This window comes from Cyrtonyx montezumae, unplaced genomic scaffold (assembly GCF_038088225.1).
Source record: "Cyrtonyx montezumae isolate F1298 unplaced genomic scaffold, pur_monq_1.0 scaffold_37, whole genome shotgun sequence".
Taxonomy (NCBI): domain Eukaryota; kingdom Metazoa; phylum Chordata; class Aves; order Galliformes; family Odontophoridae; genus Cyrtonyx; species Cyrtonyx montezumae.
Window position 1 is genome coordinate 50,257 of NW_027072042.1, and position 20,688 is coordinate 70,944.

At 52.3% G+C, this 20,688-nt stretch overlaps 1 protein-coding gene across 2 annotated transcripts in view; it reads left to right on the forward strand.

The window, feature by feature from the left end:
- Nucleotides 1–1,707: 1,707 nt before the first annotated feature.
- The window catches only part of SLCO2B1 (solute carrier organic anion transporter family member 2B1), a 37,011-nt gene continuing 18,030 nt past the window's right edge, over nt 1,708–20,688 (forward strand). Inside the window, exons 1-6 of one of the 2 annotated variants that reach the window (XM_065745811.1) lie at nt 1,708–1,753; nt 10,303–10,407; nt 17,608–17,745; nt 17,834–17,996; nt 19,312–19,539; nt 20,510–20,608. In XM_065745811.1, the coding sequence (XP_065601883.1) occupies nt 10,327–10,407; nt 17,608–17,745; nt 17,834–17,996; nt 19,312–19,539; nt 20,510–20,608 (709 nt within the window). In that variant the 5' untranslated portion in view covers nt 1,708–1,753; nt 10,303–10,326. The other variant, XM_065745812.1, reaches the window with a different exon arrangement.

Consider the following 20,688-nt stretch of genomic DNA (forward strand, 5'->3'; position numbering starts at 1 on the left):
ACAGAGATGGAAACATTGCACTTTTCCCCTTCCTTTTGCTTCTCCCCTCCTTTCCCTTTGCAGATTCCCTCCTGTTGCCGTGGATGTTGAAACTGCTCTGTCCCCGTTTGCTCTCTGTGGCACCGCTCATTCATAAGAATTTGAATTCCAGTCCAACTTCCACTCGGAAAATTCCCTCCTCCGCTGCGACAGAAGGATGTGAGGAAGGATTTAATCGTCTGGGTAACAAGGACTGCATTGCACAGCCCTGAGATTCCTCCTTCTTTAGGACGGGAAGGAAAGACTCTTGCTCAAGAGGCAGAAAAGGGAACCACGAGCTCGGACTCTTCGGTCTTCGCCTCCGCTGGATGGGGTTTGGCCCAACATCTGTGCCGCAGATGCTGACACCTCCTTGCGCCCTATGGGGGCATTGCAGATGGGGACACGGAGGAGCACGATCCGGGCATCTGCGGCGAGGAATTGGGAAGAGGAGCCGATAGATGGTGCTCTTCCTTCGTGCAAGATGGGGCCGACCGAAGGCCCCGAGGACCCTCTGCTGCATCTCCTCGCTCTGCTGGGCCGTCACCTCCCCCGTGGACCCCAAAACCCCACATTCGGCCCCCAAATCGGCACGCTGTACGGGTCCTGGGTGGGCTCTGCAAAGCCTCTCCGGAAGGAAAGGACTTAAGCTGCCGTAATTATTAATTAAACTTTTCGTTTTCAGGTGGAATCACTCCCTCCTGGGACGCAGCTGAGTCTGTGGGAGCCGATGGAGTTCAATTTCTCTGCAGTTCATTATCTGTGCGGTGCAGCTCTGTTCGGGGGACGGCTCAGGGTGGCTTGGGCAAAGATTTGGCCGTCCCCTGCTGAGAGTTTAATTATTGCTTAATGAGCTCACTCACAGACGGCAGACATTGCCTGCTTTGGGGACATCCAGAGCCCATTGCACCCTGTGGGCAATCCCTTGGACCCCAGGAGGAAAGCTGAGCTGCACCATTCCTGCCCCCCCCCCCCCCTTTGGGGTTTCCATCTTTTGGTTTTGGGGATGGGAAGAGAACGGGTTCCCCATTTTGACCGAGCTGGAAAAGGGATGGCTGCATCCTGCAGGGCTCTGAAGCTGCTGGGGGCACACCAGTGCAGCAGCCCCAGCTCCAGCTGCACACCGATGACTTTTAGGAAGGCTGAGAGGTGCACTTGCAAAAGTGCACACACGATGAGCGTGCACAACACGCGCTGGGGGTGTTTTATGGCACGCAGTCCCAACAGGATCACCTCTCGGGGTTGTCAAGCAAAGCAAAGGGTCATTTGACATTCATTATCCAGTGTGTCCTCTGGATTTAAGAAAGGAGAAGAGATCCCCAGTGCCCACCTACCACCATCCCCATCCAGCGGGATCCAAAGGGAGAAACCCCTCTGCAGTGTCAAACACAGAAATATTCGGACCGAAAAATGCTACGAGGGATGCAGCCTTGCACAGAGGGGAATGGAGCAAGGGGGAAAAAGCAAAGCCTGGTGAGCAACAGCACCGTGCACACAGCCTGCAAACCCCTCCCCCCCCCCCATCAGCAAACCACAAATTCGGTTTGGTTTTCCTTATTTTTTTTTCGTGGAATGCAGGAAGGAAAATCAAATCCCGTCAAAAGAGACGATTGCAAAAGTTGGGGTTAACGTCGCACCGAGCCGAAGCTCCACCTCTGGGCTGGGAAAGGAAAAGCACCGAATGGCCCCGGAGGCTCTGCCAGAAGAAAAGTTTTGCTCCTGGGACCGGGACGGGGTGATTGGATCCTGCAACCGTGAGTGTGTCACTCCGCTTCGCTCGCTGCCTTCTTTCGCACAGCTCGGCTGGATATTTCCAGCAGCCAGAGAAAGCCAAAAGCGATCAAAACCAAAAGGCAGTGACTGCCAAGGGTCCCGTCCTGCAAGGGGACTTCGGCACACGCCTGGGTCGCTTCCTCTCTGCTCTGCTTGCTTATTTCAGTCCGCTCTTTCCAACACAGCAGCAAGGTTTCCTGCCCCTCGAGGCTGCCGGGCTCCTTCGTCCCCCTTTGCCTATGGGAATGCCTCCCTTCACCCCACGTTTCGATGGCTTTGGGGGCAATTACCCCCTGTTGGGGTGGTGACATTTGTGGATGCCACTTCTTCGCTGCTGGGAAGAACCCCTCTGCTCTGCCCTGCAACGGTTGCTGATGGGATCAGTGCTCGGAGCGAAGCGGGGAGGTGTGGGGGGAGGGCGATGTGATGGGGCAGCTCTGCAGGGAGGCGATGGTTGCAAAGAGCACTTACATCTCTGCAGAGCCTTCGGTGCTCTGCCTGCGTCCAGCAGTGGTGTTGGGACCCTGCTGGGTTTGGTTTCGGGGTGAAGCACGCGTCTCCTGGGGTGTGCAGATGGTGGAGGCATTGTATCCACTCCTGCAAAGCGTCCGAGCCACTCTGAGCTCTCCCACTCTGAAAACTAAAGCAAATAAAATACTGCTGGTGGAAGGATCTGTGCCCCACCGCAGGTTCCTGGAGGCTGTGGGGACACACGGAGGAGCAATGTCCCACCCCGGGGACAGAGCTGTTCTCTGCCCATCTATAGGAGCTGTGCAACCTCTTATTGCTGTGTTTTATTGGGTTTCCCTTTGCTCGGGAGGCACGTGGTGCTCTCCACCAGGCGCTCGGGTGCTGGAAGGGCACAGTCCCTCCTCGCTCCTGTCCCACCTGGGTACAGCAGGAGCAGCGTGCATCAGCAGCAGCGCTGTGGGCTTTCTCCAGCCAGCAAATCCCAAACAAAACCCCTCTGCTCCCCACAGAGCAGCGTGCCAGGGGTCTCCACATCAGGTGACCCAGCGACACAACCCAAAGCACAGGGGTCCCCAGGCTGGGGGTTTGGCTGGGGGCTTTGCTGGTCGGTTTGGTGGCCTCTCTGGGGATACATGGAGCTGAGAAGTGGGTGGGGAGTGTGGAGCAGGACACCTGGGTGGGACCTGTGGACCAGGACACTCTCAGGTCCCACAGCTTCTTGCCCAAGCCCGGCCATGCACTGCTGCTCTCAGTGCTCCACAGTGCAATGGGAAATGGCTGCAAATGGAGCAGCTCAGAGCTGGGTGTGAGCAGCAGGCAGCAGGAAGGCAGCCCAGCAGAGCAGGCAGGGCAGAGCTGAGCTTCTCCAGGAGCTGTCAGCATCCACATCTACGCAGCATCCCACGGCTGCGTGTGATAGGGCCCTGCAGCATCCCTGCAGGGCAGCTCGCTGCCGCTGCACCGCGTGATCCTTCATCCCAGCTCCCATCAGGACATGATTTCTCACCACCAGGACGAGCTGTATGGATTTGCTCCAACAGGCTTTTTTATTTCTATTTTTTATTTTTTGACATTATCAGATACCTGCAGAAATGTCAAGACTATGGTCTTTTCACTCTCTGCCCCTGCACCGGTGTGTGGTGCTCAGATAGAAATTGTCACAGAGGTGAAAAGCATCAGAAGGGACATTTTTCAGCTGCTGTGCCCGTGGGTTGAGCCCACTAGTGACTCCCATCTGCTTTGCCACCCCAAAATGCAGCCCCCCATAACTTGCTGTGATTTGGTTGGGCTGTGTCCTGCTCTCCTTGCTCCCCAGGTCCCCGTTTTCCCCCCACCCTTACACCTTTCACACACCCCACTTGCTAAATGTCAGCCTGAGAACGTGGCTGGGGGAGGGGGCTCGTGGTCCATCTCATGACCTCAAAATGTTGATTGTGAGAAAGAAAAGGAGACAGCAGTGTTACGATGCTGCAGGGCAGTGCAGGGAATTGCTGGCTTGAAACCTGATTCGACTGCTGTGGTCCTCCAGGAGAAATCAGGATGGGATTGGTTTGAGATGCAGCTCCAGGTGTGGCTGCAGCTGCTGAGGTCTGGGGGCTTCCAGATGACCATTTCCTCCCTCGCTGGGCTTTGCTGATCCATCTGAGTGGTGCAGATGTTCCCAGATCTTCTTCCAAAGGGAGTTCAAAAAGCAGCAAAAAGGAAAGAAGCAATGTCTCTAACGACGGAGGCTTTCTGCACCCATCCATTAATGGAAGATGGGCGCTGAGTGGTGGCATGATCCCCCTCCTCCTGCTGCAGTGGGGTGCCAGAAGCAGCACAGCCACAAGAGACCCGTGGGGGAGATGGGTTTGGGCTGAAAACCTGTTGTGCTCTGGAAGCAGCCAGGCAGGAACGTGGTTCTCAGTTGGAAAAGACCTTCAAGGTGACCAAATCCAACCACCAGCCCATCGCCAAACCTGTCCATCCGTGCAACCTTCATACATCTCTTCAATAATCCAAGGATGGGAGCTCCACTTCCCCAGGCAGCACATCCCAATGCTTGGCTGCTCTCTCCATGACAGCATTCTTCCTGAGATCCAGTCCAAACCTCCCCTGGTGGGGCCAGAGGGCATGGTGGTGATGGGTCGGGGTTGGACTTGGGGATCTTCGAGGTCTTTTCCAACTTTAATGAGTCTATGATTGTAGGGGTGGGCATGGTGGTGATGGGTCGGGGTTGGACTTGGGGATCTTCGAGGTCTTTTCCAACTTTAATGAGTCTATGATTGTAGGGGTGGGCATGGTGGTGATGGGTCGGGGTTGGACTTGGGGATCTTCGAGGTCTTTTCCAACTTTAATGAGTCTATGATTGTAGAGGTGGGCATGGTGGTGATGGGTCGGGGTTGGACTTGGGGATCTTTGAGGTCTTTTCCAACTTTAATGAGTCTATGATTGTAGAGGTGGGCATGGTGGTGATGGGTCGGGGTTGGACTTGGGGATCTTTGAGGTCTTTTCCAACTTTAATGAGTCTATGATTGTAGAGGTGGGCATGGTGGTGATGGGTCGGGGTTGGACTTGGGGATCTTCGAGGTCTTTTCCAACTTTAATGAGTCTATGATTGTAGGGGTGGGCATGGTGGTGATGGGTCGGGGTTGGACTTGGGGATCTTCAAGGTCTTTTCCAGCCTTGATGATTCTGTGATCCTAATTTGTGGGTCAAAGGAGACAGATTGGGCTCCCTAGGGCTCATTGCAAAGCCCACCACTGATGCTGCACGATCTAGCACTACCAGTGCTGCCAGCCGCTGTGGCTGCCCTTTGCCATCACCCCCCTGGCTCCTTGTCCCATCATTCCCTCTTAGCATCACCATCTCTCGTACCCGTGGCGTTCCTCCTGGTATTTATAACCAGCCTCACTCAGCATCTTTCACTGGCTGGGGACATTTTGCGCTCACTTCTCCTCAGCCCCACTCTCAGTTCCCTGTTCTGTGTAGCAGCATTTCCTTTCACATTCCCTCTGATCTATCCCTTTGTCACTGCTTAACCCCGAGCAATTCCTACTGCAGTCTCCCAAAGAGCTGTGATGCTCTGAGAGCTCATCCATGAAAAATGGGACCATTTGGAGGGTCAATTTCCGAGGATGGATGTCACTCCATCAACATCTGTTCAGAGCAGGGACTGTCCTGCTGGGACTTTTGTGGCCGTAGTTATCACCACCGCTGTCCTCAGGAGCAAGAGCGGTGGAGTTGCGTGGGCCAAGGTGGATTTGCCCACAAGAGGGGAAAGCACAGGATAACAAAAGGAAGGAAATGCAGAGGCTGCAGAGGGAGCAGAGACAGATGAGCTCTCCTATCTCAGCAAAGGACATCAGCAACGAGGCTGAGAATTGGGCAATCACAGCCATCCCTCACAGGGATCACTTCCACAGGATCTGCAGCCACCAGGGTTGGGCCAGAACCCATCAAATTGGGTCAGAATCCAGCAGAGTTGGGTCAGGACCCATCAGGGTCCGGTCAGAATCCACCAGGGTTGAAACAGGACCCGTCAGATTGAGTTAGGACCCATTTGGGTTGGGTCAGAACCCACCAGGGTTGGGTTATAACACATCAGATTTGGTCAGGGCCCATCAGGTTGTTAGGATCCATTTGGGTTGGGTCAGAATCCATCAGGGTTGGGTCGGGACTCATCAGGGTCTGGTCAGAATCCACCAGGGTTGGGTCAGGACCCATCGGGTTGAGTTAGGACCCATTTGGGTTGGGTCAGGACCCATCGGGTTGAGTTAGGACCCATTTGGTTTGGGTCAGATCCCACCAGGATTGGGTTATAACACATCAGGTTTGGATCAGGACCCCTGAAGCCCCCCCTGCCCCCACACTCTCGCTGCTTCCCATCTCAGGACGCTCCTGCAAAGCAAAGCCTTGCTCAGAGCTCCTGTCCTTGCAGCTGCGAGAACTCTGCGATTGTTTGTGCTGTCAGTTTTACGAGTGGGAGTGCACTTCAGCTCAAGGTCTCACCAGGGATCAGACAGGGTTTTGGCTTTGCATATTTAGGTGTTCCCTGTAAGCTTTCAGGCAACGTGTTGACTAAACTTGTTCTCTGATCTGTGGCTGCAAATAGTCTTTGCCAACTGCAGACGTGGTGCAATGTCCCTGCTGGAGGTGAATGGACAGACAGACTCCCCCCCCCCCAGATTTTGGGGTGGCGTGGAGGGTGACATGCTGCAGTGAGGACTTCAGGACTGCTGAGGGGTAATGCAATCCAATGGGATGTCTCGGCCCGCAGGGCTTGCCATCGCTCCTCTTGGCTCTGTGCTGTCTCCTGTGCAATACACCCAATCCTGGGGCGGAGGAGCTGGGGTTGGTGTGGTCCCTTCGCCACCCATTGTCACATCTCGTGGGTTCCAACACCGGTTTTCTTCCTCTAAGCTTCGCACTTCTCTTTAGCAGATTTCCTTTCACTTTGCTTGCGTGTACTCAGCCATGTGTCGTCCCAGTTCGAAGTGCTGCTGAGTTGGGCTGATCCCATTTTCACTTTCTTTTTTTCCCTCTTCTGTGCCACTTCTCTGACACATCCCATTTCGAACAGACACCGAGCTGGGCTGGTCCCACTCTTTTTGCCTGGTTGCAACTTTGGGGTGTAACCATACATCTGTCCCCTCTCTCTGTCTTGTTCCAATGGGGGAATGACATGTTCACAGCATCTGTTGGTAATGCAGTGGCACAGCTGCCCAGGGGGTGGGGGAGTCACCATCCCTAAGGAGTTCCTGAACTGTGGGTCGTGGTCAGGGGGTTGGGTTTGGGAATCTTGGAGGTCACTGTTCCACAGTCCTATGACTCCATGACTGGGCCGTGATGGAAATGGATTGACTGCTCCATTGATATCTTGGAGGCTTTTATCCAACTGTAATGACATTCTATGACTCTGCTCCTTCTGCTGCACTACAGAGCATCCTCTCAGCCTCTTCCCTCACCGGTTTCCCAGTTAACACAGGGACTCGTCCACACACACACACACTGCTCCCATTTTACCACCGCCGAGTGGGAATTACTGAGAAATCCCGCAGAAAGAAGACGAATAGCGGAGTATTTGTTGCCACGAGGTTTCCCTGTGGGGGTTTGCTTTGCTGTATTATACTCACTGTTATTTTCCAAAGCTGAACCCAGTGCATGCTTCCCCTTGTTTTGCTCACAGGAGTCCTCTGTGTTCAGTAAAGACATTGCAATGGGGTTATGTTTGCAGGAGTGGGTCGGGGTGGCACCACGCAGTGGTGTCAAGGAGCAGGGCTGTCATGAATGGTGGTACCTTACAGCACCTGTTGGTGTGGAAGTGGCACATCCAGGCTCAGCACCGTGCACCTCCATCCCCACCACCTCCCGAAGGACGCAGTGACCCAGGGGAAAAATAGGACTCTGAGGACAAATGCTCACAGCTGGAGCAGAGTCAGCTGGAGGATGTGCAGCCTCAGACCTGCTCGTCCCCTCCCTAAGCAAACTCATCGCATGCTCCTGTCTTCTGGGGGAGGAAAGGTGCAGGAAACACCCCTGTGAGATGCAGCAGCTCTGGCTTGCACTGGGGGTGGGAACGCACGTGGTGGCACAGGAGCAGCTGCAGCACTGCTGGTCTCTGGCAGCACGGTGTGGCACTCATTTCAGCTCACGGCATAAATGTGTCAGGTTGTGCAAACAGAACCTCGCTGAGGTCGTGGGATGGCTGTGTTTGTAAACAGCTCTGCACGCACAGCCTCTGCCAGCACCGCGGGCAGACCCGGGGCTGTTTGCTTTGGTGGCAGTGCTTGCACCATGCCTTGCAAAACGCTTTTCTAGGAAGGTGCTCGCTCATCCCCTGCAGCTGCAAGAGCCCTCAGAGTGGCAAGGAGCAGCCCTCTGCTTTCTGCCATTTTTGCTCTCCTCTCCCCTCACCCTGATGTGGGTTTGCCTCCTGGCATTTGCCACCCCCGTGCAGGAGCGCTGCGTGCCAGGCAAGGCGGGTTCACTAATTGAGCCTTATCCTCTGAACCGCTCATTGCCCTCAGCGCCGGTTCAAAGCGCTGCTTCTGCTTTTTGGTTTTATTCTCAAAGGTTAATCGTGCGTGAGCAGCGTCTAAACACGGCAGGTTTCCCTCTGTAAGCCTGCAGCATTCGGGGTCTCAGGAGGGGTCACCCCAAGGGAATACGGCGATGCCCACAGGCGTGCATGGTGGCACAGACCAAGCCACGGCCGTGCATCCACACAACTGCTCCTCCAGGCCTCAGGATTTGCTCTTTGCAGCTCTGTCCAGAGTGCCCCTTCGGTGGTGCAGCTCCAGCAGCCAAAAGATAAAGCATTTTGTTGTCAGTAATTCACCAGACGGGCCATGTCGGGCGCTGTGCTCTGCAGCCAGGCGGGTGCTTCTGCTCCTGCACTGCCTGTGCTCTCCAGGGGTTCGGAGGGAGCTTTTGGTGGAAGCTTTAATTTACGATCCGATTTACTCTATCGATCCTGTTGTAGCAATAATCTCAGCGATTGCTTTTTGCAGAGGAGGCCAAGGAGCCGGCAAGCGAGCAGTCTGGAATTTACTTCTCGCACTTAAGGGCTTTGCACACCACAATTAAGCCAGCGCTTCAACCGATGTGTTTGTTAATTTGTTGGAGGTTACCATACCCACTCCTTCGCTTCTCATCTCGGGGGAAATACAACTATACCAAATAATAACGCAAAGCCCTTTGCCCCGTTTGTTGCAGAGCTTGCAGACAACAAGATGGAAACGTCTATTAGGGTGTGCTGAACAACTCGCTGCAGCCTAATGGGTTTAGCACGCCCGCAGACAATGCAGGAGCTTCCTGCTCAGGAAGTCTGGGCACTAAAAACCCAACCCTGCTATAAACCCAAGCCCATCACTCACTGCAGAGAGAGGGGAGGACAGAGACAGGTGTAGGGAGGGAGGGCAGGGGTGTAGGGAGGGGTGGCTGTGGATTTGCATTTCTTGATGCAGTTTAGATGAGATGGTTGTGGAGCCAGGAAGCAGGTGATGCTTCCAGGTGTGGCACAGGCCCATCACCAAACCTCGTCCCTCAGTGCCACATCCACGAGTCTCTTAAACCCTTCAGGGATGGGGGCTCCACCATTGCCCTGGGCAGCCCCTGACCACCCACTCCTTGAGGAAATTCTTCCTGAGATCCAATCCAGACCTCCCAGGTGCGACTTGAGGCTGGAGAAACTCTACACCGTGTGGTTTGGCCCAGGCACGGGGTGTAGGTGGGGCATGGTGGGATGAGTTGGGGTTGGAGTTGGGGATCTTCGAGGTCTTTTCCAGCCTTTATGATTGAAGGAGCGGTCATGGTGGTGACGGGTTGATGGTGGAACCAGATGGTCTTAGTGGTCTTTTCCAACACAACATATTCCACAGTTCTACGGTCTTTATAGACCCTTCCAGCCCAACCCAAACCAACCTTACCCAACTCATTCTATGGTTCTTTGATATTTAAGATCCCTTTCTACCCAACCATTCCATGGTTCTACGGTCTTTAATGTCCCTTCCAACCCAACACAGTCCATGGTTCTGTGATGCTTAAGAACCCTTCCAACCCAATCCTTCCAACCCACCCAATCCACCCCATCCAACCCATTCTATGGTTCTGGATCCTTAAGATCCCTTCCAACCCAGTCCTTCCAACACACCCAACCCAACCCAATTTATTCTATGGTTCTGTGATCCTTAAGGTCCCTTCCAACCCAACCATTCTGTTGTTCTACGATTCCACACTCTGATATGACTGGAATTCAGGAATACCAGGCCCCAGCTTTCCCTCCTCACGCAGTTGGTGCCTTGTTGCTTTCAAGTGAAATAATCAGTAATTCTGAACCTCTCGTACACCCCGGGGATGAGTGTGCTGTGTTTTGCATGCTGCTTTTTTTTTTTTTTGCAGAAATACAATGCTAAAAGAAATGGAAACCGAGAATAATTAATATGATGACCACGTGCCGGTTCCGTGGGCGTTTGCAAAGCATGACAAGATTTTGCTGTGCTGAGCAAGGCAGATTCTGACAGAGCACTTAGCTTTGTGCCACATGATTTATTTTGGCAGGAGGACAAAAGCAGACCTGACAGAATGACAAGCACCAATACGAAGAGCAGCTGCCCGGATAGGACCCGGAAAGCACTCTGCAGGAACCCATTCCTCAGCATCAAGGTAAATGCCTCCTGCTTTCTGTAAACCCTTTGGTTTTGCTGGCCTGGGGAAGCATAGCTTCCTGCAGAAAGCATTAATAGGATTGCTGCTTATTCCTACAGGAATGTAGGCCTCTCGTTGGCTTAAATCCTGCTGCTGTTTGCATTTATTCCCAAGCAATGACTCAGGCCACCCACCCTGCAGTGACCCTTGTGGATTCAGCCAGCTCTGAGTTTTGCTGTTGGGTATTTGGGCTGTCCCACATTCCAGGACACACAATGAGGTGGCTCCTCCACATCTTCCCCAGGAGCTCTGCTGGGCCCAGGCCATGCCAAACCCCTTGGAGGATCTCCAGAAGTCAGTGTCTGTGAGTGGTTTGCTCTGTGCTGGAGCACCCGTAGGGCTGAGCCGTGGGGGAGCCAGGTGGAAGGCTCCTTCTCAAAGCTAGGAAGAAATGTGGGGAGTACAAGGTACCACTGGAGAAGATTTGGTTGGTGAAGGCAATGGACAGAGCAGCAACGCTCAAAAGGGAAAAAGGCATAAAGGCTGAGATAAAAAACATCTGTGAATTGGACACAGTAATCAACATCGACCACCGCCTTGCAGGAAGAAAGCATTTGCTCAGCAATCATCAGATCATATTTCCACCTCTTTTTTCTACAAAGTTTGGAGGTTTCAAGCTCTTTTCTTCCATGCCCAAAGAAGCAGACAACCAAAACCAAGTAGCAGCTGGACAGCAATTTCTCCATTCAGTGGAGCGTGTCATTGAGCTTGTGTGGATCAGCCTTCAAAAGACACCCTTTAAACAGGGAGACGAGGATGTTATCTATCCTGACATCATCTATCCCCAAATCATCAATCCCAACATGATCTTTTAAAGAACAGGAGAGGACCGGTGCTGAGGGTCTTGGGTGGATAAATGGGAGGCACTTCCATTGACTCTGCAGGGATGGTATTGACTTGGTGAAGTGTCTTCTAATTTAATTTTAATGTAAGCCAGAGCCAGTTGTACAGAGCTTGCTTCTTCAAAGTCCTATGGAAAAGCAACACTCTGTTGGACTCGGGACTGCTGTACATCCTCAATTAAAGTTATTTGATTTAATGCTACCAGCAGTGTAGCTGGAAGCCAATAGCAGAGTCTCAGCAGGCCGTAGAGGAAAAGAGTCAGGTGTTCAAGGTGTAAGAGTTCTCTGCGGTTTTAGTGGGGAAGATTTGTTTAGGTTTGTGGATTTTTTTTAACAAATGTGGGTGAATTTAATCCCCTCATCCTTTGCAGGTGGCAAAGTGAGCTCAGAGTCACAGAGGCAGAGGGTCACCAGAAATGCATGGGATGGAGGCACTCATTCCTGAGCTTTCTCCCCCACCCTCTTTCCAGTCCCTGCAGTTCTCTTTTCCACGTGCCAGCATGAATATCATTAAATATAAAACCCCATCGATTTTTCCTTACAAAGATATCTTAAAGTGGTTCAAAACTCCATCGATGAAAGCCACTGGGGTGCAAAGTCAGCACAGGTCTGTGGGCAAAACCAACATGCGTTTTGCTGAGTGAGACATCCGTGAGGGCAGCTGCTCAGGAGGCTCTCAGGGTGCTGCAGGTTGGACCTGAGCAGCTCTCAAAATAGTGATGTTTGCAGGAATTATAATGGGGGGTGTTTGGAGCTCACCCCAAGAAGGGCTGAAAGTGAGGGATTCAGGTGGGAGCATTGGGAGGAGGCACCCACGTTCCTCATAGATACCATACAGCTGGATTTCTGCATGGAAAGCTGAGCAGGGAAGCCCTGACCAATCCTTCACTGTCTTTGGGCCAATCTCACCAAAGCCACGGCCAGGCACGACCAAAAAGAGCAACACCTCTTCCAACTCTGTGTTGTACACTGAATGGACGAAGGTCATCTTCTCACCCCTCCAGCACAGCTGGCCATGCCTGCCTCCAAGTACACAACCATAATCAGCACGTGATATTTTCCCCAAACCTCATTTTATTTTTGTTTTTTGCTTTTCAAGAAGTTCTGTCTCCCTGAGCAGTTTCTAAATGAGCAGATGACTTCCTTGTAGAAGACAACTTTAATTCCAGTGCTTGAACGGTTCTTCCAGAAACACAAAACAATTGCACAATGCAATTCGTGCTTCGGAAGTGGCTGAGGAAGGCAATTTTTTATTATCAGCTGGGGGCATGAAAACTAATTGCTGTGTGTCCAAATGGGATGGAGAGGGGCGACTCAAGCTGTCCTCCCAGAGAATGCTCCCTAGGCTGATGGGCCATGAACCCATAAAGATACCTGACAGGAATTCCTGTAGTGCATCAGCATGGATAACGTTGGGATAGATAATATCAGGAGAGATAAAGTCAGGTCAGCTGATGTCTCTGTTGAAGTCCAGTGTCTCATCATGACTCCAACAACCCGGCAAAGAGCTGAGTGCATGGACTGCCCATCTTTCCATGGTGCACCCGACCCTGGCTTCAGCCCTTGATGCCTTCTGCTCCGTGCCTTGCTTGAAAAGCAAACCAGAGCTGCCCTTGTTCCATGCTCTGTTACCAGTTGTTCAGATCAGTGCTGGAGCCTTGTGCCCAGTTCTGTGCAGCGGGTTGCAGTTAAACTGGAAAACACAATCGAAGCTTTGTAAGAGCTGGACTACTGAAAGGGATGATATTGGTGTTCAGACCCCAGTCGTACATTTTACTGCCTGTTTAGAGTTGGCTGCATTTCTGTATTCCCCTATGAGTGCAGAGTAGGAGCACTCATACTGAACCAGCACGATGCAAGGCTTCGTAGAGGGGGAACCACAGAGTTCCTGTGGTGTCCTTCAGAAATATAAAGAGAAATACTGAGAATCTCCAAGAGCCCACGACTGTAGAGAAGCACTGCTGAGAACTTTGCAGAAGGGAGGACAATCTGGGGCCTGGTCTTCTGAGATGAAGGGACGGCATTGGTGGACAAAGGAAGGACAACTGATGTTGCCTACCTGGATGTGTTCAAGGCCTTTGACATGGTCCCGCACCACATCATTACCACTAAGTGGTTTGGGTTTGAAAAGTAGACTATTTTGTGGACAAAGAGTTGGTTGGATGGTCACAGTGGTTGTGAGAGGGTTGTGGTCAATGGCTCCAGGTGGACAAGTGGTGTCCTCCAGGGCTCTGTCTTGGGAACGGTTACGGATGGGTCATGGGCAGCCTGATCTGGTGGGGGGCAGCCACCCCATGGCAGGAGGATTGAACCTAAATGGACTTCAAGGACTCCTCCAACCTAAGCCTATTCTGGGATCCCATATGATTCCATGATATCATCCTGGTACTGGAGGTGTGTAGACGCTGGGTTGTGCGTCGGAAATCCTAGAATGGTTTAGATTGGAAGGGGGTATAAAGATCATCCGGTTCCAACCCATCATCTAGTTCCAACCCACCAGCAGAGGACTTCTACTTTGCTCCGGGCAGATGTCCTAGGTACAGTCTGACCCTCACTGCAGACCCAGTGCTGGATGTGGTGGTGGCCCAGCTCCGTGGTCCCTGATGAGGCTCCATCTTGCTCAGCCTCTCCCTGAGCTTCCAGGATAGTGCTTACCTTCAGGTCCTGCCTCCTCCAAGGTGTTTCCTGCAGAGGAGGCATTTGGGAGGCATCAAGTGTTTATAAAAATTGCACTTAAAAAGCCTCTCCCTTCCTTCCTCCTCAGCCTACGCAAATGCTCGTTTGGAGTTTCCAAGTCGTTAGCACACTGCCAATTCATAAGGCAGGGCATGTGAGTGTGTGGCTTGGACCTTAACAGGGAGGAGATGCCAAACAGCTTCCTTTGGGGTCGCTCTGGGAGGCCTGTCCAAGCTGTCAAGCACCAGGGTCACATGCTTGCACACCCACCTCGTGTCCAGTGGTCTTCTTCCCAACTCATGGGCTGACAGTTGGACTTGATGATCTAGATCTATGATTCTATGATCTATGATTCTATGAGTGGGCACGGAGGGGATGGGTTGGGGTTGGAATGGCCTGCCCACGAAGGTGGTGGAGTTGACATCCCTGGCCATGTTCAAGAGGAGCTATGAGATATAGTTTAGTAGCTCGTGGTGGCGATGGGAATGGGTGGACTGGATGATCTTGTAGGTCCTTCCCAACCTTGTGGTTCTCATGATTCTATGGACCTGATGATCTTGGTGGTCTTTTCCAAATGAAATGACTCTGTGATTCTGTAAACCCAGTTCTGTGAGCCTGTGGTTCTGGTTCTAACTCTGCTGTAGATGGGGGAGATGCTCAGTGCATGAGGAGCTGCAGTTCCATGGGCTGACAGGGCGGCTTCTGAGGATGGCTTTAGGCAGCAGGAGGGTTGCCACTCAGCCATATTTCATATACATTGAAATAGGGAGGTTTCCTGAGCTCCTAAAACAATAAATCTAGAGGGTTTCAACTTCATTGCCACGTTGCTCATCTGACCCAGGCCACTTTATCCCACTGGTCCCAAGTCTAGGCATGGTCTAAAATAACTAAATGGCACAGAGAGGTAGGATAGAGCCCTTGTTTCACATCCTGTCTCCCTGCTCTAGCTGAGAAAACTGTAAGGTATCATCACGTGTCCAGCTCTGATGGTCTGCCCCAAAGGGAAAGAGACCAATGGGACCTCCAGTGAGCCCCCATTGGAACCCCATGGCAGACGTTGCTCCGAGACACAACTGCAATGGTGCAAACTGGGAATCAGACACCAGCAATTACCCACTGATTGTTTATTTGTTCACAAAAATAATCCCCAGCCTAACGATGCCCTGTGGTCTGGGCAGTGACTCCCTGAGGAGCACAAGGAGACCTGGTCCCACTTTGTTACCCAAGAAAATCAAATCACCACTGTGAAGGAATGGAAGGTGCAGAAGTGCTTCCAGATTTTGCAAATAACTGAGTTTTACTGCGATGTTTTCCCTTCTTCACTGCAGAAGTTGGAGAAAATCTGGGCAGTGGTCTTTGCGTTTGCTTGCTCCTTCCTTCTCAGCCTTTGATTGCTAACATTTTATGAAAATCTTGTGCCAAAGAAAAGAGGCTGAAATGTTTAATGAAAGACCCAAGCCGCTATCGATATCTTGATCTCAGGAAGCCGTGCTCTGCTGAGTTTCCTTCCCTTTGCTTTTGCAGATTTCCCAGATGCCTTTGCAGATCTCCCACTGCTCCTGCTCCCTCCCTGGGATCCTTCTTCCAGTTCTGGGTTTTGTTCTCCCATGAGTATATATTCCTCTCTGTCATTGGGAAGTCCCAAGGAGATGCTTTCATCCCAAGATTCCGAGCAGATCAGGGACCTCCAGCACTCATGTCCTCTGGATTGCAGTGTGCTGCCTACGTGTCATTGACCAGGGTCATGTTTCCCCCCAAAATAGGAAGCTGAGTTCAGGGAACTATTACCATTTGGGGTGAAACTCCCTCCTTTTTGGTTTAAAAAAAAATAAAAACCACCATTATTTTTGTGGAAACCCCTTCTTTTGTTTGAAACCCTATTGTTTAAATTGAACCCCCTTTGTTCGCATTGAAATACCCTTTCTTTTTGGTGAAATTCTCTTGTTTGGGTTGAAATCCTCCCTTTTTTTTTGTCTGAAATCCCCATGTTTTTGGTGACCCCCCTCACTTTTGCTGAACTCCCCTTTCCTTTCTTTCTTTTTTTGTGTTTTTTTTTAACTCCCCCCCTTCTTTTTCAGTGAACCCTCCATCCTTTTTATTTAAAACCCTCCTTGCTTTGGCTGAAGTCCTCTTGTTCAGGATAGAACTCTCTTGTTTTTGTCAGAGTTCCCTTGTTTCTTGGTGAAACCCCCTTGTTTTTGGTGAAATCTCCTTGCTCTGGGTGATCAGGGTGTATGCAGGATGACTTCTAGCTGCTTTTGCTGTGACATTGGCACCAGAGATTTCCCCCAGCCTGCTTCCATTGCAGGCACAGACCTCACTGCTGGGACAGAACCAAACCCCTGCTTGCAGCAACGTGGCAGCAGGGAAAGAGACTGGCCACCACTTCATTCCCTTTGCTGAGTACTCTGCAGGGAGGTGTAGGGAGTCTCTGTCTATCCTGGGATGGTTCATTTGGTGGTGGAGAAATGCTTCTGTGTGAGGAGCAGGAGGCCTCAAGCACAAGTTCATTGGTGCAGCTGTGCACACATCGCAGATACGTCCCAAATTTGGGAGGTGATGGGGTCAGCGTTTTGTTCTGGGATGCTGGCAGTCTTTGCCAGATTTTCCTACTGGAAATGAAGAAGAGCCATCCCATTTTCCAGCAGCATCCAAATCTTATCAAGAGCTAAAAAAACCCAAACAAACAGACAGACAGGGGAAACTGAAGGTCTGAATTCCCCTCCCTGACCTTCTCCTGACTTTCTCTAGAGGAGCTGCTGGTTGTGGTGTTTGGAAGGGCTCAGTCCCATCCCGGGTCTCCTGCCAGCACTGGGGTGTCTGCTGAGGCTGGGCTGGCTGGGTGTGGGAGGGGTTGCACAACCTCTGCTTCTCCTCCAGACCTCAGGTCAGGGCCTACACAATCAACAGCAGACCAAGTGAAAGGATTTTTTGGTCCAAAGCCACTTATCTGCTGAAGAAACTGCACTCTCCTTACAAGCACTGCTCATTTTGGGCAGAGAACTACTTAATGGTGGAGGTTTAACTTCAGAAGACCACTGCTGGCAGGAGCAGGGCTAATGTTTCGTAGAGCCATTAGGGCTGGAGAAGACCTCTCAGATCCCCAGGCTCAAGCCCAAGACAGCCTCACCATGCCCACTGACCACATCTCTCAGTGCCACATCCCCATGGTTCCTGAACACCTCCAGGGATGGTGATCCCTTCACCTCCCTGGGCAGCCTGTGCCAATGCTCAACCACTCACTGGGGTAGAAATTTCTCCTAATATCCAACCTGAGCCTCCACTAGTGCAGCTTACACCATCACCTCTCATCCTATTGCTGTTACGTGGGAGAAGAGGCCATCCCCCACCTCAGCGTAACCTCCTGCCAAGAGGACAATGAGGACTCCCCTGGGCCTCTTCTTCTCCAAACTAAACCACCCTGGTTCCCTCAGCCGCTTCCCTAAAGATTTGCATCATCTGGGTCAAGCAGTCATAAAAGGAGGCGAGATTGGTCAAGCAGGACCTGGTTTTCCTGAGCCCACGCTGGCTGGTTTGTGTTCCATAACCATGCTCCTAGCGTAGGAGTTGCTCAGATGCTTTTCTTGCAGCGTTGCAGCTCACAGTAACAGTGCCTGGTGCTCTCTTTTTGTGTCGGCAGTTCTTTGTGTTCTGCCACGGGCTGCTGCAGCTCTCCCAGCTCCTGGTCTCCAGCTACCTGAAGAGCTCCATCTCAACCATCGAGAAACGCTACGGCCTCTCCAGCAAGACCTCGGGGCTCCTCGCGTCCTTCAACGAGGTGAGCCCTGCGCACTTCTCTCATCCACGCTCCCCCCACGCTCCTCTCCTGGTGTTTTTGAGACCCCTGGCTTTGTGTCCTGCTGCAGGTGGGGAACACGCTGCTGATTGTCTTCATAAGCTACTTCGGGAGCCGCGTGCACCGGCCCCGCTTCATCGGCTGCGGTGCCATCCTCGTCTCCTTGGCCGGGTTCCTCATGTCCCTCCCTCACTTCATCACAGGACCCTACGAGTACGACCAGTCTGTGGCCAGTAGGTGCTCCAGGAAACTTATTTTATGCCTTTTGGGACAGAGAAAAGAAATGATGTTCTCTTGAGGTATCAGCAGCTGCAAGCTGCTCGAGGTTTGACTTCAGGAGTTTTAACGAGTGAATGAAACCATCTCAGTGCCCAAAGGTAACAGCTGCCCATGGGGAAGCAGAGCCAGGAGACAGTTTGTAGGCTGGAGCTGAAGAGAAGGGGGTGAGGACCAGCACGACGCCTGGGTCCCCTTGTCCCCTGCAGCTCCATGCTGCAGCCAGGCAGCAGGAAGATCTTCCCCAGACATCAGGGCTCTCATCTTCTATCAATTGCACCGAACCGACCTCACTCACATCAGCTGTTCCCTTGCTTTCATTTTCACTGCCGAGATAAGGCACGGTGTACATTGACCCATGAAGCTTTTTATGGGAAATAGGAGAGGTTGTAAAAAGGAGTGGGGATGGCAGAGGGGGTGAAATGTCATCTGCAGTGGGTAAGCAGCAGCTTCACCCCCATCTCCTGCTCGTGGGGTATCCCCCTTCCTGCCCACGTGCAGCTGAGCCATCTCAGAGCAGGACTTTTTGAGGTTCTAGTCCCCATCCAGAAGTCAGTCTCTTGTGAGAAACAGGCAGATACACAGAGAACAGGCTCAGGGTGGAATTGGGAAGTTCTTCCTGGAAGAAGGTGAAGGAATGGGATGAAAAGAAAGAAGGGAGAAGATATCTGTCTTGTGACACCACCCCACGTTCCCTGAGAGGCGGTGGTGCCCCATCCCTGCAGACCCCTGAGGCCAGGGGATGGGGCTCTGAGCACTGATGGAGTTGTGGGTGTCCCCGTGCATTGCAGCAGAGTGGGACCAGGTGACCTTCATGAGTCCCTTCCAACTCAAACGGTTCTATGAAGTCCTGCCATGAAGCTCCAGCAAATCCTGTAGGAGCCTCCAATGAATGCCTTTTCTCTGGCTCATCGGAGAGCAGCTGGTTTGCTCAGCTATGGGCACCAAAGGAAGGTGGAATAGGTGAATAATTCACAGCTGCACACAGGGCTTTGGGGCTAATGGTGTTTGGGAAACAATTAACTACAGGTTCAGGAGTGGCTGGTGTGGATGGCCCTGTGTCAAGCACTTGGATTTGGAGGTGATTTGGGATATAACCATGAACAACCTGCTATAAACACCTCCCCTACAGTGTTTTATTTCTGTTCTTCCTGCCCACTGCAGGCGGGTTGGAATTAAGATGATCGTTAAGGTCCCTTCCGACCCAAATCACTCATGCTGCTCTCCTCCTTTCTCCTGACCAACCCTTAGACCCTCTCTTGTCCCCCACAGGTGTGTTCAGCAACACCACCGACCTGTGCCAACCCAAGGGGGTGGGCTCCTCTGGGAACCTCAGCGACTCCATCTGTGCCCCCCACGCTGCCAGGGAGAACCACGAGGTCCTCCTCGTCATGTTCATTGCCCAGGTGCTGCTGGGCATCGGTGGTGTCCCCATCCAGCCCTTTGGGATCTCCTACATCGACGACTTTGCCAGCGAGAGGAACTCCCCCCTCTACTTGGGTGAGGCTGGGGCTGTGGTGGATAGAGGGAAAAGCAGAATTAACCCTCTGCAGCAAGAGCAGGTGGACCAGGTGTGCTGGAAAAGGCGATTTAGAGGAGAGGTTGGGATATTCTTTTTTAGGGATAGGGAAAATGATAGGAAGCTAAAGCAGCAGGGTCAGCCATCTGGAGGGTGGGCAGGCATCCTTCAGTCGCAGTGTGTGCTGGAGGATGGTGAGGGCAGATGCACATGAGGGATGTCTCGTGGTGGTGGGATGGATGAGATGGTCCACTCTGGTCCTTCAAGTGGCAACTATTATCTGTATTTTGGGCTGGATAGGCCTGCGAGGATAGCTCAAAAGCAGATCACTGCTGTCTGGAGGCACCATACCATGGATAACCCATCCCTGGAGACAGCCAAGGTGAGGCTGGATGAAACTCTGAGCACCCGATGGAGCTGTGGGTGTCCCCGTGCACTGTGGGGGTGGGATCATCCATCCAACTCAATCTATCCTGCGTTTCTAAATGCTGCTCCAGACCTTAGAAGTTTGTTGAAAAGAATGGGAGTGGAAACTTCAGTGTGTTTATTGTTTACTTCAGCAATTCACATAGAAGGGTTTGCTGATAACTGTTATCACCTTCACCCTGCAAAGGACAGGCAGTAAATTGCAGCACTGAATATGAAAGTGGCATGATGATGTCTAGATTTCTGATGTCAAAGGGCACATCTTGTTCACCATGGGCGTTTCAGCTCACCTAGGAGGCTGGAGAAACGTAGCAGGAAACATTTGAGCTTTGCAAAACTTTTCCTCCACAAGGAGCCTGGAAAGTGTGAGGTTGTTATCTCCACGGGTAGGACAGCTCTCAATAGGAGAGAAGTGAAAAGCTGCTGGCAAACAGCCCACGGTGGGGCAGGTGTGGTGGGAGCCACCTCCTGTCCCCACGGTCCCTTTGCACGGGGCTGAGCCCCTCTCTGCTCTCTTCCCTGCAGGCATCCTGTTCTCCTTGACCGTCGTTGGGCCAGGGGTGGGCTTCATGCTGGGCTCTGGCATGCTGCGTTTCTACGTCGACATCGACAAAGTGTCTGGAGGTGGGTGAGGGCAGCCCTGCTCAGCCAGCCATCCCAGTTCGTGCTGTGTTGCTGAGGGCTGAGATGAGATGGGGCCCTGG